The sequence below is a fragment of the Budorcas taxicolor genome, chromosome 1 (genome assembly GCF_023091745.1).
Source record: "Budorcas taxicolor isolate Tak-1 chromosome 1, Takin1.1, whole genome shotgun sequence".
Classification (NCBI taxonomy): domain Eukaryota; kingdom Metazoa; phylum Chordata; class Mammalia; order Artiodactyla; family Bovidae; genus Budorcas; species Budorcas taxicolor.
In genome coordinates this window covers 164,015,243-164,040,708 of record NC_068910.1, presented here as the reverse complement: position 1 = coordinate 164,040,708, position 25,466 = coordinate 164,015,243, and the positions used below count along the sequence as shown (strand labels likewise).

Below are 25,466 nucleotides of genomic sequence, written 5' to 3'. Positions count from 1 at the left end.
AAATATATACATTACCATGTGTAAAACAGATAGCCAGTGGGAATTTGTTATGTGACACAGGAAGCTCAAGTTGGTATTCAGTGAAAACCTAAAGGGGTGGGATGGGGTGGGAAGTGGTAGGGTTCAAGAGAGAGGGGACATATGTATACCTATGGCTGATTCATGTTGATGTAAGACAGAAACCAATCCAACATTTTAAAACAATTATCCTCCAACTAAAAATCGATAAATTTTTTTAAATCATGAAAAAGAAAATAAAGGACATGATCAGATAATGCACCATAAAAAAATAGAAATAGAAATGGTCAGTAAATAATTGAAGAAATTCATTCTAATTTTTTGTCCATTAGATTCACAAAAGAATGAGCACGTTAATGGTATCTGTCGTTACCAAAGGATCTTCTTACGTGGCAGAGTGGTAAAGAATCCGCTTGTCGATGCCGGAGACACAAGAGGTGAGGGTTTGATTCCTGGCCCAGGAGGATCCCTTGGAGTAGGAAATGGCTATCCACTCTGGTGTTCTTGCCTGAAAAATTCCCTGGAAAAAGGAGCCTGGAGGGCTACAGTCCATGGAGTCTCAAAGAGTCGGACATGACTGAGCACACACAACACACACAAACATCATTACCAAGAGCGCAGGGAAACAAACACCTTTACACGTCTCTGATGAATATGCCAATTGGCACAATAATTCTGGATCTAAGCCATTCTTTAAGAATTGAATCCATGTTGGCCCAATAGCATCATTTCTAGAAATTCATCTCTAGGAACATATCACAAAGAAATCAACTTACGTGGTCTTAAAGATGTGTATATGCATGTGTGTGTAGGTGTCAAAGACACAATATCTCTTATAATCAACATGTGATTGAATAATTAAGGTTGACCATCCATACTATGAATTATTATGCAGCAGGTAAAAAAATCAGGTATATGTACACTCATAATGAAAGATCTGCAGGAGATATGGTTTAGGGAAAAGGAAGTGGCGGAAAAATATATATCATGTGACGCCATTTATATAAAAGTAATAATAAATAGTACTTTGAATTTGTATACACACATAAGATGGTACATAAATAACAAATTATGACACCACCACATATTATAATGCAATATATCAATAAGACAATATGTAAGTATATGATAAAAATGTGAGACTCTACAGATCAAGTGTTAATAATAGCTATTTCTTGGAAGAGGAATTGATTTTAAGAGGATGAAGAAAAGGAATATGTACTTTTTTCCAACTTGCTTCATTTGCAATTTCTGCAAAAGATTATTAATCTGTTTACTTGTACAATTTAAACAAAATGAAACTGGCTTTGAGGAAATATGAGGAGAAAGGGTATACAGGAGAGCAAGGAAGACAAACAGGTAAGAGCTAGTCACCAGCACAAGAGCCTTTGTATTTTCCTTACCAACATTGGAACCACAGTATAGAAACCACACTCTGGAAAAAGTCAAAACCTCAGACAAAAGATTACGTTACAAACTGATCTGATTCTGGTGGCCAAATCAGGATGAGCAGCCTAAGAGAGGAGTTAGGAGCAATAGAAAAGCCTAATCAGATTTCCTGGTTGGAATGTCAACCCCCAGCAGAGGTATTTCCCAGAGGCTTTGAAAATCCTTTTACTTTCCATGGTGATTCCTCCTCTAAATGACCAAGTTATTGGTTCCCAGCAGGGCCATGCCATCAATCAGTGATTACCATTTTATGAGACAATTTAGGACTCAGAAACAAAATGCAATTGGACTATTGCTTAGTATAATATTAAATTCTACAGATAAATTTATTGTTTAATCATCACTGGAAAGCACAGTAGAGCAGTTTTCCAAAAAAAGAATTGAAGTCTCAGGTCATTATTGGAGGAAGTAATTTAGATCTAAATTGCTTTGATTTGAAAATCCTCTAATTAGCAATTCATAGGCCAAAATATGGTTCAATCAAAGGCTTTTTGGAAAAAGAATGCTTTCTTTCATTTTCCCCATTCCCTAAATTAACCCTAGTCCTATAAAATATCCAGAATTTTATGACAATAAAGCCAAAGATTAACCTGGTAGCTGAAAACCTGTTGTTTGTTGTGAAGACATTCAGGCTAAGATTATTATGCATTTATCAAAGTGAAATGGATTTAGACTAATGTGAAAGACAGCATGACAAGCTTTATTACAGGTAATGATTTAAAAGTCAAAGCAAAAATAGGATGATAAAATTGCCTTGAAAGAGACCAGGCAGTCTTAACATTAATGATAGCTATATGCAATTAATTTTAAGAACTTTTTTTCCACTTGCTTCTAAAGGTATACCACTTTTCAGGGAGTTCTATAATAATAAAATATCTGTTATTTCCTTCATACTTATCTCTGATAAAGATTTTCTTACTTAACCAAGATTTATTAAGGACCTACTATGTGTATGGTGGGCTTCCCTCATGGCTCAGTGGCAAAGAATCCGCCTGCAAATGCAGGAGACACAGATTCAATCCCTGGGTCAGGAAGATGCCCTGGAGAAGAAAATGGCAACCCACTCCAGTATTCTTGCCTGGGAAATCCCTTGGACAGTGGAGACCGGCAGGCTATAGTACACAGGGTCACAGAGTCAGAGAGTCAGACACGACTTAGCGACTAAATAAACAACAATACACATCAATTAAAAAATTCAAAGAAATAAATTCAACAAATAATCTTTGCCTTTAAGTACTCAAAATCTAGTGAAAGATACAATATACTTATACAATCTTCAAGTATACTTGTCAGATTGTGTGAAATTCAATAGTGGAAGTTAGAGCTAAAAGATCTTAGGAAATAGAACAACTAAATAAGTCTAAGGCATCAGAAAAGTTTTCATTCTGAGTTTCTTTGTTACTTGATATTCACAGTAATATGTCTTCACTTTAAACTGTCAACAAACAACCACTGAACAAACACTGCTAGGTGCAAAGCACTATGACTGATACCAATACACAAGCTGAAAAGATACAACCCAGCTTAAGACAGTGAACTAACAACTTCAGTACAACAGAACACATGCTCTAAGAAGGGACACAGGCGTGATGGGAGCACACAGAAACAAACACCTAGGTCTGCATGAAAGACTCCAAAAAAGTCTGAAACTTCAAGGATAAATAGGCTTTTGCCAGTCGAGCATGGAGGAGAGGGAACTGAAGACAGAGAGCTGGCACGCAGCAGAACCATGAGGCTACATGGTGGGAACAAAGTGTGATAGGCTGCAACATCAAATGAACAGAAGAGAAAAGCAGGAAGTGAGCTGGGCCTGGTCTGAGAACGAGTTTTATAGGAAAGCTTAAGAATTTTAGTGCTGATATTTAGAATGAGGGTAAGAGAAGATGTTGAAGAATTTTTCTTACAAACCACTTAATTAGCAGGATGGAGGCCAGACTGAAACGAGACCAGTTTGCAAGAAGAAAGACATACTAGGAAAACTTTGCCATGGTTTGGATGAAATAATTCAAAAGAAGATGAGATTTTGGATTAGAGCTGTGGCTTCTGAGAGAGAGGTGAAGCTGATGAAAATATTTGATGGCAGAATCAACTGGAATTGGTAGTTCAGTGGTGAAGGAGATTTACAGTCTGATACATAGTATACTAAAATAAGCAAGTTTGGCAGGACTTATGTATCAGTTCAGTTCAGTGGCTCAGTCATGTCCGACTCTTTGTGACCCCCATGGGCTGCAGCACGCCAGGCCTCCCTGTCCATCATTAACTCCCAGATCTTGCTCAAACTCAAGTCCATTGAGTCGGTGATGCCACCCAACCATGTCATCCTCTCTAGTCCCCTTCTCCCCCTGCCTTCAATCTTTGCCAGCATCAAGGTCTTTTCAAGTGAGTCAGCATCAGGTGTCCAAAATATTGGAGCTTCAGCTTCAGCATCAGCCCTTCCAATGAATATTTAAGACTGATTTCCTTTATGATGGACTGGTTGGATCTCCTTGCAGTCCAAGGGACTCTCAAGCGTCTTCTCTAACACCACAGTTCAAAAACATCAATTCTTCGGCACTTAGTTTTCTCTATAGTTCAACTCTTACATCCATACGTGACTACTGGAAAAACCAAAGCTTTGACTAGACGGACATTTGTTGTCAAAGTAATGTCTCTGCTTTTTAATATGCTGTCTAGATTGGTCATATATTTTCTTCCAAGGAGCAAGCATCTTTTAATTTCATGGCAGCTGTCACCATCTGCAGTGATTTTGGAGCCCCCCAAATAAAATCTTTCACTGTTTCCATTGTTTCCCCTTATGTATAAGGTGAGGCTAAGGAGTTAGGTGAATTTCTATTTTATTCTATTTAATTTTCACATATACATGTATCACTTCAGAATAAAATTAAAAGTCCTAGTCACTGAAAAACTCTCAAAGGCTGTCCCCAGTAAGTCTATAGCCTATCCGTGTTCTCCTCACAATCAGGTTTCTTGAAATCTATCACATTTACTGGATCTATGTCAGGCATTATGTAAAACAGAAGCTTTATAGGGGAACAAATGACAAATTGTTAGAAATAAGAAATTTACCTGGGAGATATGAGTAGTAAATAATATGGTCAGGATATAACCCAGACTATCTGATTCTGGTACAATGTTTTTTCCACCCCTATATAGAATATGTATCAATATCATTAAATAGAATGGACAGACATATTTAACTGAAATTTCTTAATGTAATATCCTGCAGATTAACTTTTATTTTTAACTTTCTGAGACTCTTCAATAGCAAAGCAACACTGGTTCACTGTGTCTATTTCATATTTTTTAATTTGAATGCAATTGCTTTGCAGTGTTGTATTAGTTTCTGCTGTACAACAACATGAATCAGCCATATATATATATATATATATATATATATATACACATACACACACACATGTTCTTTCCCTCTTGAGTCTCCCTCCCACCCTTCCATCCCACCCCTCTAGGTCATCACAGAGGACAGATGTGTTTTACACCAGCTTCCCACTGCACGCGTGCTAAGTCACTTCAGTCGTGTCCGACTCTGTGTGACCCTGTAGACTGCAGCCTGCCAGGGTCCTCTCTCTATGGGATTCTCCAGGCAAGAATACTGGAGTGGGTTGCAGTACCCTCCTCAGTGGGATCTTCCTGACCCTGGGATTGGACCCACATCTCTTACATCTACCTGCACTGGCAGGTGGGTTCTTTACCACAAGCACCAACTAGCTATCTATTTCACACGTGGTAGTGCATGTATGTCAATGCCACTCTCAATTTGTCCCATCCCCTCTGACCCCCACTGTGTCCACAAGTCCATTCCCTACACCTGTGATTCTATTCATCCATATCGTATCAAAGTAACATTTATCACTTCCATTTGTTTTTTTTAATTGGGTTAATGAATACTTTGGAAACTTTCAAAACAACCCATTGAAAGAAAAGTGGAGTCATTCAGTCGTGTCCGACTCTTTGCGACCCCCTGGACTGTAGCCTTCCAGGCTCCTCCCTCCATGTGATTCAAAACAACCCATTGAAAGCTCAATAATAAGGATTTAATTTATGAGCACATGGTTTGAGGAATTTTTTAATGAAATAACTCATCCAGTTGCCCAGGACTATCCTAAATTATCATCAATATCTTTTTAAAAAATATAGATTTCCAAACCATAGTAGTAAGTCACTATATTTTAAAAATCTATACCATCTCTAAGAGGAATTTCAAACCAAAGAGAGATTTGGGTAGAAACTGGGGAGGCAGGACTAAATAAACTGAGTGTACACTGTTACTTACTTTATCTCTGGAGAAGCTGAAAAGTTGTTTTCTTGCAGCAAAGAACTGGACAGCTATCACACTGGCTGAGTGACCCCAAAGTACACCAACTGGCTTAGAGACAACATAGGGGTTCCAAAGGCAAACTTTGTTGTCAATGCCAGCAGTTGCTAATCAGAATTAGAAAGAAAAAAAAAAAATGTTTTAGTAATAGGAATACCCCACAACACTTTCTTTTTGAAATGAGATATATCACATACTATATCACCATAGGCTGATAAAAGCCTTCTCAGCACTAATGCACCATTGTTTTGAAGGAAGGAAAATTCTATCATTGTGCAACAGTCCAGGCTAATAGGGCATGAGTTCTATCACTGGAAGTAGTTGAAATGGAAGGGGTAGGGGAAATGGGTCTGCACGGGGTAAAAGGACAACAGTTTCTTTAAAAGGCACCAGCAACCCAAGCAGGAGGACAGAAAATTCTTCCTCCCGGTTCCAGGGTTTCCCTCTCCAGCCTGCACAGCCTAGGAATGCAGATCACATTAAAGTTATCCCAGGAGTAAGAGAGAACTAAAACAATATTTAAAGTTTCCAAATTAATGAAAAAGTATAAGGAAATCAATTATTTTTCACTGTCATGTAAATAATCGAGAATTTGTAAGCAAATGAGCAGCAGAAATATATGTTTGACCTGCTCTATTGAGAGAATAAGGCTTTAAAAAAATTACAAATTAATTATATTCAGGGAGTGCATCAGAAACTGGGAGCACGGTGCCTGTGCTTCTTCAGTTTTGAGGCAATTCAGCGGAGCCCTCTCTGCTGTTCCTATGTTTAGGGCCAACTGCAGAGCTGAATCTATTCACATTTATGGAGTCGCCAAAAATGTCAGACCCCTATTTGGATTAATAGCCCAGGGTTACAGAAATAAGAGGAACTGAATGTACTTTTGTTTCAAGTCTTTACTCCATAGTATGAAATTAATGTGATAAATTTCACCCTGAGTATTACTGCATACAGTAACATGTAATTCCAGCACTGGGCCAGGTACATGTTAGAGATCAGTACAAAGGAGCTGAAATAATAATGAATCAATGCAATGGTTATTTGAGTCCTTTTAAGCCCAATTCACTAACTCCTCCAGCTTTCTCTAATAAATCTACAATCCTCCTTGAAAGTTTGCTGTTCGCATATCCCTGAATTCAAAGTCAGTCTCTTTTATCATGAATGGCAGCTATGATTGTTGGGAATTTTAGAGATTCAGCCCCTTAGCTGATATCAATACTCTTTATATGAATGACAGCTTTTGAAAGAGGGTCAATAAGACCCATTCTGTAGGCCATGTGAATTCATTCTCTGTAACTACCCTATCAATTTTAAAAATAACACCTCACTTTTCATATTTGAACTAATATCATATAAATCAAATTATCAGCTTTCAAAACGTCTAAAATTTATTTAAATAGACAACACCTGAAAATCTTTATTGCTTATTTCCTCAGCTAAAACTTACATAGAAAAAAAGAACTCTCCTCTAAATGTCCTTCAACAGAGGAGTGGAGAAAAATGTGGCACATATATACAGTGGCATATTTCTCAGCCATAAAAGGAATGAAATTATGCCATTTGCAGAGATGTGGATGGACCTAGAGGCTATCATACAGAGTAGAGGAAGTCAAAAAGAAAAAATATATATTGTATATATTAACACATATGTGGACTCTAGAAAAATGGTACAGATGAACCCATTTGCAAAGTACAAATAGAGACACAGATGTAGAGAACAAGTGTATGGACAGCAAGTAGGGAAGGGGAGTGTGGAATGAACTGGGAGGTTGGAAATGACATATACACACTACTTTGTAAGATAGATAACTAACGAGAACCCACTGCATAGCAGAGGGAACTCGACTCAGTGCTCTGCGGTGACCTAAATGGGAAGGAAATCCAAAGACGAGGGGAGATATCTATATGTTATAGATAATTCATTTTGGTATACAGCAGAAACTAACACAATATTGTAAAGCAAATGTACTCCGATAAAAAATTACTTAAAAAAAATTCCCTTAGTATGCTAAAGGACAAGACTGAAAATTTTCAAAAAGCATCAGAAGTTATATTCTGAAAGGTGATGAGAAAATGTTCTACATTTTACATTTCTCTAGTGAGTGTATGTGTGTGTGTGTACACATGAACAAGGAAAATGGTGTATTTCGGTAGAGCGAGTGAGTGATAGTCACTCGGCCATGTCCAGCTGTTTGCAACCCCATGGACTGTGGCCTGCCAGGCTCCTCTGTCCATGGGATTCCCCAGGCAAGAATACTGGAGGGGGTTGCCATTTCTTTCTCCATTGTTTGGGTTGAGCATTTGGTTATACTAAGAAGATGGCAGAAGGCAGATACTGCACTAATAGTCTTTCTCTATGGCATTTTACATTCCCCACCAATTCTGAGAAAAAGTCTCATTAAAGCATTGGAGCACTTTCTCATATTTTCACCCCAATGTAGTTCATATATGCTGCACATCTTAATGCATCATTATCAGACATTCTCAGGTAATAAAATGTGAGCTGCTCGAGCTGATCTCTCCAGCAATAAAAGCAACAAGGTGAAGAGGCCCCACGCATGCAAATATGCATAGCAGACTATTCAGGAGTCCCTCATAGTTATCGTGATTTATTTTACATACCAATTAAATTGAGCTGAGAGTGGTAATCAAAAGCATGAATGCCCTGGGCAATGTTGAAGGATGTCATTTTAAGATGCTTTTTGGATTTCTCTCTCCAGGCCAGCACCACAGTGTTTGTATTGCTGGTTGTACTGGAAATAATAGCATCTAAAGATGCATTGTAAGTAACTGAGCAAAGAAAAAAGAAAATCTTTAGTTGATTTCTCACAAGACACAGGGAGAATAGTATTATTCTAATACATGAGGTTAAAAATTAAATTCATATTATGATGATACAACCTGACACTTAGAAAACACCTCACCAACCCCTTCTCCCACCAAAAAACTTAGAGTGAAAACTTACCAAAAAATCTGCAATCAGACTCTTCTTCCACCCCAAGGATAGCTTAAAAAATTTTAATTAGAACACATGACAGGAAACAATATGAATCACAATAATTACATGGGATTCTGGAGATATAAGTAACTGGCTAAAATGCTGGGTTCTTCTTCCTGGGCCTAAAGTACCAGGAGCTGAGCAAACATCTGCTACACTCAAGGTCCAGCTCATGCCCAAACCATAGGTTTACTTATGTTTTGACTGGTCTAGAATGGTTGAGAGTGGGGTGGCCAGGACCTGAAGCTCTGCCAAGATTCACAGCCAGAAGTCCAGGTCGATTGGCAGTTTTCCTGTTCCTGATGATCTAGTACTAGGAGCATGAGAGGACCATGCGTGTTTAGTCACGTCCGACTCTGCGACCCCATAGACTGCAGCCCACCAGGCTTCGCTGCCCATGGGATTGTCCAGGCAAGAATACACTAGATGAGCAGCAAAACCCCACAAGCAAGAAAAATGATTCTGTTGTCTTTTGTCAGAAAGACCTGTGAGTTCCTATAGACTCACACGCTCCAAAAGACACAGCTGCTCTGCCACAAACTTCTCACCACTAAGCCCTTCATGGTTAGATGACAGTTTTCTTTCCCATTTGGCTGAGACACTATATTTGTGCCCCAAGGTGAAAGATGTCCAATTTGACCTCAAAACCAAATTTCTGCCTCACACAAAGAGACATGTAACTTCGTACAGCTTGAGACAAGTTGTTTTAATAGAACGGCTCTTGAAAATGTTTCTGATCTGTTTATTAATCCAGCATTAACAGCTAACATTCTTGTAATACAATTCTCAGGGATCGCTAGAATTCTTACACTTCTTATTAAACTAATCCTTGACTGCACTCTGTTCCTCACTATCTTGTCAAGAGTGTTTGCATAGAAAACACCTTAGAATATGAGACTGCCTCTTTTTCTGTAGCAAACGATAGACAAATTTACTACCAAAAATAACTCTGGAGCCAAAGACAGCATGCATCCTGCCCACTGCAGAAGATTCAGATTCTATAAGCTCAGGGTTCTTTTCCTGTAACATGACCCACTGTGCAGGCATTCATCTGCAACTCTCTGCTTTGCCTCTGTGAGACCTGATTGTCAAGGGGAACTGACATGAATATGCTGATACTGATGGAGGTTGCTGTGCTGTGAATAACGAAGTCCTCTTTTCTGTAACACAGGAGTCTTATGTCCGCTCTCATTTTAAGATTATTTTAAAAGTTCTTTCTCCACGTGATAGCCACATATTTGTATTGTTGGCTCTGCTGGAAATGGCAAGCTAACTTACTAGTAACTAACTTGGAAACAGTCTTACTATTTTGGTTGATGACACCACCCTTATGGCAGAAAGTGAAGAGGAACTAAAAACCCTCTTGATGAAAGTGAAAGAGGAGAGTGAAAAAGTTGGCTTAAAGCTTAACATTCAGAAAACGAAGATTATGGCATCCAATCCCATCACTTCATGGGAAATAGATGGGGAAACAGTGGAAACAGTGTCAGACTTTATTTTGGGGGGCTCCAAAATCACTGCAGATGGTGATTGCAGCTATGAAATTAAAAGACGTTTACTCCTTGGAAGAAAAGTTATGACCAACCTAGATAGCATATTCAAAAGCAGAGACATTACTTTGCCGACTAAGGTCTGTCTAGTCAAGGCTATGATTTTTCCTGTTGTCATGTATGGATGTGAGAGTTGGACTGTGAAGAAGGCTGAGCGCCGAAGAATTGATGCTTTTGAACTGTGGTGTTGGAGAAGACTCTTGAGAGTCCCTTGGACTGCAAGGAGATCCAACCAGTCCATTCGGAAGGAGATCAGTCCTGGGATTTCTTTGGAAGGAATGATGCTAAAGCTGAAACTCCAGTACTTTGGCCACCGCATGCGAAGAGTTGACTCACTGGAAAAGACTCTGATGCTGGGAGGGATTGGGGGCAGGAGGAGAAGGGGATGACAGAGGATGAGATGGCTGGATGGCATCACTGACTCAATGGACGTGAGTCTGGGTGAACTCCTGGAGTTGGTGATGGACAGGGAGGCCTGGCGTGCTGCGATTCATAGGGTCGCAAAGAGTCGGACATGACTGAGCAACTTAACTGAACTGATTTTGGTTGGAAGAATTTAATTTGCTTTATATAAATGTATGTATACATATATATGAATATATATATTTCCAAATTAGTAAAAGCAAGGATTCTGAGAGGCAGAACTGTAGCTCAATACACTTAATAATACACTTAATATGCATCACACACTTAATATAATACACAATATAATACACAATAAACTAAACGGGAAGAGCTAACTCAGTCAGACACAACTTAGCGACTAAAACAACAACTGCAATTGACATGTGAATAGCTTAATTTAACATATTTCATAGCTATTTCACTATAAAATATATGTCTGAACATGGTTGGGCTTTGTGCGTGCTAAGTTGCTTCAGTCATGTTCGACTCTTTGCAACCCCATGGAATGTAGCCTGCCAGGCTACTCTGTCCATGGGATTCTTCAGGCAGGAATACTGGAGGGGGTTGCCACGCCCTCCTCCAGGATATCTTCCCAACCCAGGGATCCAACCCAGGTCTCCCGCATTGCATTTCTTTACGGTCTGAGCGGTAACAAAACACATGGGTGGGAAACAAAAGGTAAACTCCAGAATTCAGAACTGAAAGAGGACTTATCTACTTCTCTATTTTATAGACTAAGAAACAGACACCTGTGCAGATTCAAGGATTTGGCAAAAGTCAACAACTGATTGTTGTCAATCTCTGGACTGGAGCCCAAGCATTTAGACTCTGAGTTTGGTTTAATGTTATATAGCATACAATATTAAAGATCCAAGCTCAGGACAACTCACGTTTGGCAGAGCCAGAGTACAAATTCAGACCTGATCTCTTGACCACTGGAACAGGGCTTCTCATATTGTAATAAGCAAAACAGTCACCTAGAAACTGGTGTTAAAATGCAGCTATTCATTCACAAAATCTAAGATGCTGCATTTCTAACAATCCCCAGTTGTGGCTGGTGATGCTGTTTGGTGATGATCACACTTTGAGTAGCAAGACACTAGAATACATTACTAAGAGCAAGGCTCTCCTATACTCTGGAGAATTAAACCATTCCCTGGTGGCTCAGACAGTAAAGAATTCACCTGCAATGCAGGAGACCCAGGTTCAGTCCCTAGATTGGAAAGATGCCCTGGAGAAGGGAATGTCTATACATTCCAGTATTCCTGCCTGGAGAATCCCATGGACAGATGAGCCTGGCGGGCTACGATCCATAGGATTGCAAAGAGTTGGACACAACTGGGCAACTAACACTTTCATTTTCTCAAAATTTGGGAGATCAAATGTTCCTTTGGCAATCTGATGAAAGCTGTAGACCCTCTCCATCGAAAAGATGTGTACACACAAAAGTTTGTATAAAATATCAGGATTTGAGGAAGCTTCCCAACCTCTCCACCTCTATTCATGAAGCTCAACAATAGTAGATCAGAAGAAATCACATGAGAAATCTCCAGCAACAAGGTAATTTGGGATTGCAAAACTTTCACCTGCTTTCTCAAATGATTCTTAAAGTTTCTATTACTAATGATGCATATGCTTTGTGTTAATCAATGCCCATGTAAGCATCTCTTGGCAGGAAATAGCTCTTTGCAGGAAGCCACTCTCTGCAGGAGGCTCCTTTTGTCTTGTCACTTTAGAAAAGCTATATTGTAACTAACCTTTAAACCAGGCTTTCCCATGGTCTACTCATCTCCTGGTCAAGCACACCTTCCAAATCCTTTGATCACACAGTGCCTTGTCTAATCTGTTGATTTTTTTCTTAGATCAAAGAAATAGAAATGAAGGGTAAGTAATTAACAGCGAACTAGATCTTTTCCCCAGCTTCCCCTTCCGTAATCCCTCAAGCTCCCTATGTGAACAAGACAGCATCTAAAGAAAGATCACAAGGAGTCCACGAGTCTGCACGCAGTGGGAGATAGTGATGAATCTGACTCCTTATCTCAATGATTAAATGAGATTATGTCTCCTTTTTCCCTTTAAATCTTCTAAGGCCAAGCAGAATCTTTGGAGTTGGTTCTGGAACACAAGTCTACCTTCTACCCCAGGATGCAGGCTTCCAGAATAAGGCACTTCCTTTCCTGCCAGCGCTTGTCTCTCAAGTATTGACTTTCAATTGGTGAGCAGCTGAACCTGAGTTTGGGCTTCTCTTTTTAGTTTCTACTTCTTAAAGTAAATGAGTTTAACTGAGTTTTGATGCCAAGTTTCTACTAGTCAATGCCAATCAGAACACAATTTCTAAGGAAAAAAGAAGGGGCTCTGATAATGCAAAGGAGACTTTTAGAAAGGAGACCTCACAGAGCTCCAGGCAGAAGAATAATTCACCAAACAATGTGCTGTGAAACGTTGTGAAACACAAAAGGACTGCTGCTGCTGCTGCTGCTAAGTCGCTTCAGTCGTGTCCGACTCTGTGTGACCCCAGAAACGGCAGCCCACCAGGCTCCCCCGTCCCGGGGATTCTCCAGGCAAGAACACTGGAGTGGGTTGCCATTTCCTTTTCCAAGGCATGAAAGTGAAAAGTGAAAGTGGAGTCTCTCAGTCGTGTCTGACTCCTAGAGACCCCATGGACTGCAGCCTACCAGGCTCCTCCGTCCATGGGATTTTCCAGGCAAGAGTACTGGAGTGGGCTGCCACTGCCTCCTCCGACTAAAGGACTGCTGAGGGCCACAACGGTCTACTTCTCCACTCAGCCCAGCATCCACCTGGACTGTTGTTTCTTGTTCATCCCCTATCATGTAATCTCCCTCAATCTATGGATTACTTAAAAGTATTATTAGAGTAACGTTTTTTAATCCCTTCCATACCAGGCATTTCCGGGAGTTGGTGATGGACAGGGAGGGCTGGCATGCTGCAATTCATGGGGGTTCGCAAAGAGTCGGACACGACTGAGTGACTGAACTGAACTGAACTGATACCAGGTATTAAACCATGCCCTTATCTTGCAATCATCTGTAGTGGGTAGATATCACAAATTTACTGATGAGGAAATAGTCCAAAAGCCATATCACCCTAGGTCATGTGGCTAATTGAGGACAGAGATGAGACTGAGTGCCATCCTGATTGGCTGTGAGCTTTTCATTTGTACCACTGCATCTTTCTTTTCCACAAAATTAAAAGATGTTCGCTCCTTGGAAGAAAAGCTATGACCCAGCGAGGTGGTATATTAAAAAGCTGAGACATCAAAAAAAAAAAAAAAAAAAAAAGCTGAGACATCGCTTGACCGACATAGGTCTGTATAGCTAAAGCTATGGTTTTTCTAGTGGTCAGGTATGGATGTGAGAGTTGGACCATGAAGAAGGCTGAGCACCAAAGAATTGATGCTTTCAAACTGTGGTGTTGGAGAAGACTCTTGAGAGTCCCTTGGACTGCAAGGAGATCAATCCTAAAAGAAATCAACCCTGAATATGCATTGGAAGGACTGATGTTGAAGCTGAAGCTCCAACATTTGGCCACCTGAAGTGAAGAGCCAACTCACTGGAAAAGACCCTGATGCTGGGAAAGATTGAGGGCAGGAGGAGAAGGAGACAGAGGATGAGATGGTTGGATGGCATCACTGACTCAATGGACATGAATTTGAGCAAACTGAGGGAAATAGTAAAGAACAGGGAAGCTTGGCATGCTGCAGTCCATGGGGTTGCAGAGTCAGACACAACTTAGCAACTGAAGAGCAAACAACAATCTTTCTCTTCCACTAAGCCACACTGCCGTATGTATGCCAGGTTTTTTTCTATTATCTGATTTGAAGTTCTTTCCATTACCAATTACATTCATTGAGCCTCATTGTGTGCATGCATGTGCAGTCACTTGGTCATGTCCAACTCTTCGTAACCCTGTGGACTGTAGACCACACGGCTCCTCTATCCATGGGATTTTCCCGGCAAGAACACTGGAGTGGGTTGCCATCTCCTCCTCCAGGGGATCTTGCTGACTCAGAGGTAGAACCCGAGTCTCTTGTGTCTCCTGCATTGCAGGCAGATTCTTTACCACTGAGCCACTGGGGAAGCCCCTTTGAGCCTCACTGGGGAGCAATTAATTTCAGGAGCATAAAGTTTGCTGATCACTTGCTACATTAATCCAGCTACTTTACTAGAAGTACCAGCAGTATAATATCTGAGGATAATATCCTTATCAGGAGCATCCTCAACAAAACAATTCCCTTTGTTTACAGAAAATGCTAAGAGTTATTATAACTTGACTTAATAAAGCAGTAGTATAACACATGGAGTATACTAGAGAGCACTATAATTATATCTCCAAATCCATGGACATTCCATAATGGCATTACAGTACAATCAAAATAAAGTATTGCTACCCTGAAAATGAGAAACACTGGACTGAAAGAAACACAAGCTGGAATCAAGATTGCCGGGAGAAATATCAGTAACCTCAGATATGGAGATGACACCACCCTTATGGCAGAAAGTGAAGAGGAACTAAAAAGCCTCTTGATGAAAGTGAAAGAGGAGAGTGAAAAAGTTGGCTTAAAGCTCAACATTCAGAAAACGAAGATCATGGCATCCGATCCCATCACTTCATGGGAAGTAGATGGGGAAACAGTGGAAACAGTGTCAGACTTTATTTTTTGGGCTCCAAAATCACTGCAGATGGTGATTGCAGCCATGAAATTAAAAGACGCTTACTCTTTGGAAGAAAAGTTATGAGCAACCTACATAGCATATTCAAAAGCATAGACAAAGATTACTTTGCCGACTAAGGTCCATCTAGTCAAGGCTATGGTTTTTCCAGTAGTCATGTATGGATGTGAGAGCTGGACTGTGAAGAAGGCTGAGCACCAAAGAATTGATGTTTTTGAACTGTAGTGTTGGAGAAGACTCTTGAGAGTCCCTTGGACTGCAAGGAGATCCAACCAGTCCATTCTGAAGGAGATCAGCCCTGGGATTTCTTTGGAAGGAATGATGCTAAAGCTGAAACTCCAGTACTTTGGCCACCTCATGCAAAGAGTTGACTCATTGGAAAAGTCTCTGATGTTGGGAGGGATTGGGGGCAGGAGGAGAAGGGACGACCGAGGATGAGATGGCTGGATGGCATCACCGACTTGATGGATGTGAGTCTGAGTGAACTCTTGTCCTCGGTCGTCCCCTTCTCCTCCTGCCCCCAATCCCTCCCAGCATCAGAGTCTTTTCCAATGAGTCAACTCTTCCCATGAGGTGGCCAAAGTCTAGCAAGTGACATTTACGGACCCGTAATCTTACATACCGGAGGTTCAAACAATTCACACTTCGTTTCTAAACCAAGATATAACTTGTTTCTGGTTAAACTGTAGAATGCCAGAGTTCCTGAGAATGCCAGAGCAAAAGGTGAAAGTGAAACCATTTCCTTGAAATCAAATTACCTAGTAGATAAAAATGTGTTCCTCACTTCTTAAAGAGAGAAAAGGAAATGATGGGTTATGATGAAGAAGTTTTTAAAATACCAAGCTAGGGGATGAAAAGAACTGATAAAATAAATGATTTGTTTTAAATATTCTCAGTGAGTTTGAGGATTGGTAGAGGGCAGTGGCACCCCACTCCAGTGCTTTTGCCTGGAAACTCCCCTGGACGGAGGAGCCTGGAGGGCTGCAGTCCATGGGGTCGCTGGGGGTCGGACATGACTGAACGACTTCACTTTCACTTTTCACTTTCATGCCTTGAAGAAGGAAATGGCAACCCACTCCAGTATTCTTGCCTGGAGAATCTCAGGGACAGGGTAGCCTGGTGGGCTGCCATCTATGGGGTCGCACAGAGTCGGGCACGACTGAAGTGACTTAGCAGCAGCAGCAGCAAAATATTTAAAATTACTTTTAGATGATATGCCAAGGGATAAAAAAGACAATTTGATCATATCTGTCCGTTCCTTAAGATGCTAACTTTCAACTGTTCCTCTGTCTTGCCCTTTAGTCATAAAAAAGGCATTAAGGGAAGCTGCCACCATAGAGCCTCACCCATGTGTTGCTATCAAAATAACTGTGTAATACCAATTAGTTTATGTGGAAAAAGTGATTTGAAAATGAAAAGTGATACCTAAAAACTCAGTAAGTAACGCTATTAAGTGCACTTAGATTAAGTTAGAATGCTGCTGCTGCTGCTAAGTCGCTTCAGTCGTGTCCGACTCTGTGAGACCCCAGAGACGGCAGCCCACCAGGCTCCTCTATCCCTGGGATTCTCCAGGCAAGAATACTGGAGTGGGTTGCCATTTCCTTCTCCAGTGCATGAAAGTGAAAAGTGAAAGTGAAGTCACTCAGTCATGTCTGACTCTTCGAGACCGCATGGACTGTATCCCACCAGGCTCCTCCGTCCGTGGGATTTTCCAGGCAAGAGTACTGGAGTGGAGTGCCATTGCTTTTTCCGAAGTTAGAATGAGGCCCTTTTTTATCATCTGCCAACAGATGGAAGCTATCAGTTCAGTTCAATCCCTCAGTCATGTCCAACGCTTTGCAATCCCATGAACTCTAGCAGGGTAGAAAATTGGGCCATTTCTAACTAAGAATTCTTATTATCATTTTTCAGGTTTTCACTTTATGAGTCATATGACTAGGAAAACTCCCTACCTGGAACTTTCTTTGATGGTCTCTGGTCTGAAAGTGAAGTGAAAGTGAAAGTCACTCAGTCGTGTCCGACTCTTTGTGACCCCATGGACTGTACAGTTCATGGGATTCTCCAGGCCAGAATACTGGAGTGGGTAGCCATTCCCTTCTCCAGAGGATCTTCCCAACCCAGGGATCAAACCCAGGTCTCCCACATTGCAGGCACATTTTTTACTAGCTGAGCCACAAGGGAAGCCCAAGAATACTGGAGTGGGTAGCCTCTCCCTTCTCCAGCAAATCTTCCTGACCCAGGAATTGAACCAGATTCTCTGGCATTGCAGACAGATTCTTTACCAACTGAGCCATCAGGGAAGGTCTCTTGTCTGAGGGAGTTTATTTTCAGTTGTATTCCTGATTTTAAAGTTGTAGTAGTCCCATTCTCTGAGACCATCCTGGGTCTCTCTACATTCTGAATAACTACCATTTCAAAGAGGAAAGATAAGAAAGAATAAAGCTAGCTATTATATTTTTTTTTAAAATCTAACTCAGCCCTGGTAGGCATATTAAAAATAATAATGCCATTCTTTTAATGAGTTTTCAAAATACTAGACTAGACTTACAATGGATCTTACCCTTCTGCCACACTATGGGACAATCTACAGGAAGAGATCTTTTACTGCAAACATTGGCCAGTCTCTCAAAGCTGATTTCAACTGCTTTAAACTCAGCAAGAGCACTGCCCAGAAGGGCAGCATGTTCCAGCTGACTCTGTGGTGCACCGTTTTTGTCTGGAGGACTGACGTAGATGTAGGGAAATGGAAAAACACACGGGCAAGACACTAAATCTGTCTTCTCTTCCAGACTTAGTCCCCATCAATTAGAAAGGCTCTCTAAGAAAACATTCTGCTTTCTGTATTCTAAATTCTCTGGCATCCTTTCATTAATCAGCTCAACAATCAGCTCAGCAATTAGTAATTTTATCAGTTCAAACTGTTTTGTACCTTCTCATAGCCATGGTCAAACAAAGAGGGCAAAACACCTTCCAACATAATAAAGAAAATCAATCATATTTATTGTAAGTAATTTAGTATTCACTTTTTCCTCAGCTGAACTTCCAGTCTGTGGGTTTCAAGGTTTCCAATGATACTATCTATATGAAAAGGCAATTCTTTATGATCAAATAAGAGAGAGAAAATTCTCTGAGGTTCAAGACATTTATGTCTTGCCACTATTGCTCAAAATCCCTATACTTACTCTGCACTTACTTTACATTTCAGAAGGTAATTATTTTTCCATTAAGATACAACACAGAACCACTCAGACAAGATGAAAGCATTTTCTCCTTCAAAGTTTTAAATAAACCTGAACCTTATCTTAAAGCAGTAAGCTAATATCCTTATGTCTGAAAGTGAGTATTTCTTATATTTCAGTTTTAAAGATACTTTTATCTTAGCTTCAGTGAAATAGTATTACCAAGCTTGCCCATGTATTAGCTTCTTTTGTCTGTTGTATATTCCCTCCTCACACTGAGACAGAAATCAGTAAAAATATTCCTCGAGGAGGTCTAAGAATATCAGTTCACATTGCTGGGGTCAAAAAAAGCCTCACTTGAAAGCAATCAGTATTTGCTTGCTCCTGACAGAGCAAGGCCAGCAGACCAAGGAGCATAATTGCTACTACGTCCTGTGTTTGATTCCAGCCTGCTTTCCTCTTTTTTTCTGCCTCCTTATTTCAGCCTTCCTTCCTTCGTCTCATACTGAAACACCTGAGTTACAAAGAAGCCAAGAAACAGTTGTAGTTAAACTTCAAGTCCCAGTGACTAAACCTGGGGAAAGGCAGTCATCCATTGCCTTAAACTGAAGCGGATCCCCTTTCAGAGGTACCTGAGCTTCAAATCTCAACTTTGAAAGGAGAGACTCTTATATAGATACTTCACCTTTCCACACACTCTACTTTCTTCTTTTTCAGTTATTGTCTCTTCTACTACATTTTCCGCAACAGCCATTTGCAGAGTATTAAACCCCACTCCAGTAATCTTGCCTGGAAAATCCCATGGCTGGAGGAGCCTGGAAGGCTGCAGTCCAAGGGGTTGCTAAGAGTCGGACACGACTGAGCAACTTCACTTTCACTTTTCACTTTCATGCATTGGACCAGGAAATGGCAACCCACTCCAGTGTTCTTGCCTGGAGAAGCCTAGGGACAGGGGAGCCTGGTGGGCTGCCCATCTATGGGGTTGCACAGAGTCGGACACGACTGAGGCGACTTAGCAGCTGCAGCAGCAGCGAACTACACACTATTGGTAAATGTATTTTTCTCACTTTGACCTTTTTCTTTTTACCATAAATTATCCCTCTTAAAAAAAGAAGCCTACCAATATTTAGCAAGATTTCTCTTGGTTTCTCTTTTCTAATATTTGCCCAGTGTCTTACTCCAGGCTGCTATAAGAAAATGTAGAGACCTACTAATGTAAACAGCAAAGTTTATCTCCCACAGTTCGGGAGGCTAGGACATCCAGGACCAAGGTCCTGACAGATTCGGTGCCTGGTTAGGGTCCACTTTTTAGTTCACAGATGCCCTCTTCTCACTGGGCCCTCACATGGGGAAGAAGTGAGAGAATCCTCTGGGCTCTCTTTTGTAAGGGCACTAATCCTATTCATGGGGCTGTCCTGGTGCCTCAGCAGTAAAGGACGCCTGTCCCACCTGCCAGTGGAGGACACACAGGATCGATTCCTGGGTCAGGAATATACCCTGGAGCAGGCAATGGCAACCCACTCCAGTATTCTTGTCTGGAGAATCTCATGGACACAGGAGCCATGGGGTCACAAGAGCTGGACATGACTTAGTGAGTGAAAAACAACAAATCTTATTCATGAGAGCCACACCTTCATGACTTAATCATCTCCCAAAGGCACAATCATAAGGAGGGAGGACTGGGATTAGGACTTCAACATATGAATTTGGGGGGAGGGGACACAAAACTCCAGTCCATACATTCCTAGCCCTCTCCCCCAATTCATGTCCTTATCACATTAAAATACATCTCAACAGTCCTGAAAGTCTTAACTCATTCCAACAACAATATTAAAGTCTTAAGTTCAAATCTCATCTAAATATCTAAATCAGACTTGGGTAGGACTCAGGATACAATCAAACCATCCTGAGGCAAATCCGTCTCCAAGCTATGAACTTGTGGAACCAAGTAAGTTCTATTCTTCCAAAATAAAGTGGTAGAACAGGCATGTGATAAGTATTTCTATTCCAAAAGAGAGGAAAAAGGAAGTGATAGGTCTCAAGTAAATACAAAACCTAACAAGGAAAACTCCATTAAACATTATGGATCAAGAATAGCCCTCTTGGTCTGGTTATCTGCCTTCCAGACCCACTGGGATAGCAATGTCACACTCAAAGTTACTGTCCGTGCTGTGGCAGTGGCCCCACCCATGCCACAGCTCTCTAAGGTGGCTCCACTGGATACAGCCTACACCAGGTCTCTGCCAGGCTTCCCCCACCAAGGCATTAGGCCGGGGCATGCTGGCTCACCTGAACCACAGAGGCAGCCTCACTCACCTTTGAAACCACTCTGCAATCTCTCAAGACCAAAAGATCTAGGAATTTGAAGGCACTGTAATAGAATCTAACTCAACTAAAGCATGGGTTCCCCAGGTGGTGCAGTGGTAATTCCTTGGGAATTGAAGTCATTATAAGTCATTATAAGATACTCTAATATTGTTCATCATGCCACATTTCAGACCTTGAGTTCTGAAGATCCCATTTCAGAAGGCTGCTTGTTTCTCTCCTTGCTTTATCATTTCCATTTTCTCACGACCAACTAGCCAATTTGATTGCAGTTTCTTTCTCTGTCCTCCAATCTGTGCAGGACAGAACTATTAAATAAACTTTTCCTAGACGCTATCTATATCAAGTCTGCACAGATTTCCTCAAAAACCTTCAGTGCGTCACTGTTTCATTTTTCTGTTAAATGTGAACTTGGTCTGGTTGTCAAGATCTTCCAATAGACATTCCTGTTAGACCTTGGCATTGTTATTTTTCTTAATACTCCATTTCTAATCTATTCATGTCCATCTCTGCTGCCATTACTATGCCTGCTTGCCTATATTTACTCATGTTCACTGTGCTCTCTTCCTCTCCCCTCATTCATCCTTCAACTACCACCACTCTCCCCTGAAGCTTTTCCTCATGTCTTTTCCTGCTTACAAATTCCAAAAGAGTCAAAAGCTTGTTTATATGACTTAGTAGTTAATTTTCAGTACCACTGTACAATGTTTAAACAAGTTATCTTATGTTAGTCTTTCATTCTTATTTGTATATAAAGTTTTTTGAGATAAGTCTATAATTTATCTTTGTTCTATTGCCACCAATGCCTAAGACAGTTTTAAAGCACAAAAAAAAATATTAAGTCTTTAGTTTATATATGAAAATATAATACTTGTTTGGAAGCAGCTGTAACACCTTCCATCACTTTGAAGTACTTTCTTACTTTTTAGTACTTACTTGTTTCCATGTTATGAAAACATAACACAGAATTTTGTGCCTGTCACACATAGTTGATGACCAAAAATTTTATTTTTTGTTTACCCATGATTAATATCATGTGAGAATTAAGGGTAGGTAGAAAGTACAAAGGGCTTCCCAGGTAGCTCAGCTGTTAAAGAATCTGCCTCCAATGCAGGAGACCTCGATTTGCTTCCTGGGTTGGGAAGATTCCTGGAGGAGGAGGGCATGGCAACCCACTCCACTATTCTTGCCTGGAGAATCCCATGGACAGGGGAGCCTGGTGGGCTACCGTCCATAGGGTCACAAAGAGTCAGACATGACTGAGTGACTAAGCACAGCACAGAAATTACAAAGGACATGGTATGATTTGTACTGAAGAAAAAAATGCAGAACTTATAGTTCATCATGTGGGATATTATTATCGTGGGTCATGCATTAAAGAGTTAGTTCCATCACACCAGCCAATTGTTGGGTCCATTTTGACTATCTCTTCTTCAAAGTACATTAAGAACATACCCGCAATATAACAATGAGACTGATCCATTCTTTTCAGTGGATATTGTTTATGTAATAGTTTTGAAGTGAAAAAAATACCATAGTCTTAGTGTCTGGACCAAAACAGATATCAGAGCAGATACTGCACATTTGGATCTTAAACCATCAGATGCAAATTTCATAAAAATTAAACATAATACAAAATTAGCAAACTCATTGTTGACTAGGTTTTTAAAAAGTCCTGACCTTCCATAGATACTGTCTTATAGTCCTATCTCACAGAGAACTGCATTCAAGTACTCTAGATTGAAGCAGTTCAGTCCTTATATAGAAAAAAAAAAAAGAGAAATAAGAAAAGAAAATTAAGAAGATTCCATTTTGAAAACAGTAAAACTAATACACCTCTCATGAGAAAATAAAGAAAGCAATGGAGTGTTTTAAGGGCTCTTGTTAAATTCTTTTATTAAGTAGACCCAAATGTGACTAGACAAAATTGGTTAGGATCAGAGTTGGGGTGAAGTTAAATGGATTCTGTGATCATTTTCTCTTCTCTCTTGAGATTTCTTGATTGCACAGTCCATCTGAATTAATTGTGTGAGGCATAAATTTTAGAAAGAAAGAAGTAATTCCTGCTAGCATGTAGGGGATAGCAGAGTCCAGGTCAGAACCTCCTGGGAATCAATTATTAGTTTCTAGACTTGAACACTGTATGTGAAATATTTTCACGAAAAAATACAAATGTAGAAGGCTAAGGTGACTGTTTCTTTCATCGCTGTTTAAGTTCAGTACCTTGTCTGACCCAGTCTCCATGATGAAGTTTGTGCCCTAATGTATAGCAACATTTGTGATGTCCAGGGCGCAGCTCTGCCCAGTTAATGGTCACTGTTGCTTCTTCATCTTCACATGCACCAGCAGGACGCTCAAAAAGGGAAATCAAGGCTGTTGTGAAAGCAATTACTTGAACCTTGAGAGAGACATTGCAAGAGAAATAAATAAGTGTAGGGTGACTGTTGAAAGAAGATTCTATGTTTTTTAAGATTAATAAGAAATAGATATTGAACAAACAGGCATTTATTTAATATTATTTAAAGGTCACAGGAATTATATTGAAAGGTATGACACTACAAGGTTGCTAAGGCAATTACCAAGGGCATTTATTTGTTTGCTTTTATGATATATTTGTCATTAAAAACAGTAAGGATGAAAAACTTACATAATTATGAAATGAAGTTGTTCAAATTAGACTATTTCAGCATTCATAGACATATTCTGTCTATGTCATTCATTAAAAAATCATTTTTAAGAGTCATAGATTGTGATGGAAAAACAGAAATCACTGTATGCAGTGTCTGAGGTTTGGTGCTGCTCTCTTTAATGCATCTATTCCTTTGTCACTTGAGACAGGAAATAAGCATGTTCAAGGAGTCCACTACTGAGAAGCCTGAAACCTTGTGAATAAAAATCTGAATAATCAATATGAAACAGTTGTAAGACATAACTTTAGACATTTAATGTTATATGTTGATTAACATTGGAATCTAATAGATTAAGCATCCTATGGTCAAAAAGTTAGGAAATATTTTTTCCTAAATAAAGAAAATGAGTTTATACCTAGGCAGGAAAACCACAGTGAAGATTGGTTTTCATAGGCAAGAAGAGGAACTATGACCTAGTCCATCTTTTTCATGTCCATGGTATGTGGCCTTGTAATCTATAAAGTAATTCAATTAGGAGATCACATTCATTCCACTCTCTATTTTGAGCTATAGTTTGATGATTGAATCCATAATGTTCAACCTTATCCTCCCCTCACTTACCTTTCCAGTTATGTCTCCAAAAGAAAGAATTGACTCATTGGCATCAAGAGGGTTATACCAATAATCCATACAAATTGGTGTTCCTTTCAGGCCTTGGAGTTTATATTGACAAGGAAATTCTTCTTTGGACAGTAGATCATAGAAACAAATCTCTTTGCTTGTAAAAGCCACTGCTATCTAAAGTAACAAAGCATAAAATCAGAAAACATTTCTGATGGATTTAGTGAAATGAAAAGCAGACATGCAAATCATTCAGTCCCATCACTTCATGGAAAACAGGTGGGAAAAAATGGAAACAGTGACAGACTTTATTTTCTTGGGCTCCAAAATCACTGCAGATGTTGACTGCAGCCATGAAATAAAAAGACACTTGCTCCTTGGAAGACAAACTATGACAAACCTAGATGGTGTATTAAAAAGCAGAGACATTACTTTGCTGACAAAGGTCCATACAAGTCAAAATTATGGTTTTTCCAGTAGTCATGTATGGATGTGAGAGTTGGACTATAAAGAAGGCTGAGCGCCGAAGAACTGATGCTTTTGAACTGTAGTGTTGGAAAAGACTCTTGAGAGCTCCTTGGGCTGCAAGGAGATCAAACTAGTCAATCCTAAAGGAAATCAATCCTGAATATTTTTGGGGAGGACTGATGCTGAAGGCGAATCTCCAATACTTTGGCCACTTGATGTGAAGAACCAACTGACGGGAAAAGACTCTGATGTTGGAAAAATTGAGGGCAGGAGGAGAAGGGGCAACAGAGGATGATATGGTTGGATGGCATCACTGACTCAATGGACATGAATTTGAGCAAGCTCCAGGAGACGATGAAGGACAGGGAAGCCTGGCAAACTACAATCCATGGGGTTGCAGAGTCAGGCATGACTGAGCGACTAAACAATGACAAAAACCAGAACAGAGGTATCACCAGAGATATCTGCAAAGACCACAGGCTAGTTGTGTGTGGTGGCAGAAACTCAGGGTCTAGAGATCAGAGTTACTCCAGGTCCCAACATCACTGTATGGCCCAGAAAACCTTTGTACATCAAAATTTACTTTTCCATCTTCATGTAAATTGCCTTTATCCCCTTTGAAATATCAATCCACCACTCCAACACCCTCTTCTGTCTTTCCTAAAGACGGTATTTTTAGCAACCTAGACAGCATATTAAAAAGCAGAGACATCACTTTGCCGGCAGAGGTCTGTATGGTCTAAGATATGGTTTTTCCACTATACAGATGTGAGTTGGACCATAAAAAAGGCTGAGTTGA

At 40.2% G+C, this 25,466-nt stretch overlaps 1 protein-coding gene across 1 annotated transcript in view; it reads right to left on the bottom strand.

Annotated features, from left to right (window-relative positions):
- Positions 1-25,466, bottom strand: part of WDR49 (WD repeat domain 49) — a gene marked incomplete at its 3' end in the record, with an annotated part of 163,306 nt that overhangs the window by 101,771 nt on the left and 36,069 nt on the right. Inside the window, exons 3-6 of the mRNA XM_052645401.1 lie at positions 24,200-24,376; positions 23,172-23,346; positions 8,423-8,590; positions 5,759-5,907 (exon numbers count right to left, since the gene is read on the bottom strand). Coding sequence (XP_052501361.1) covers positions 5,759-5,907; positions 8,423-8,590; positions 23,172-23,346; positions 24,200-24,376 — 669 coding nt within the window. The remainder of the gene's footprint in view (positions 1-5,758; positions 5,908-8,422; positions 8,591-23,171; positions 23,347-24,199; positions 24,377-25,466) is intronic.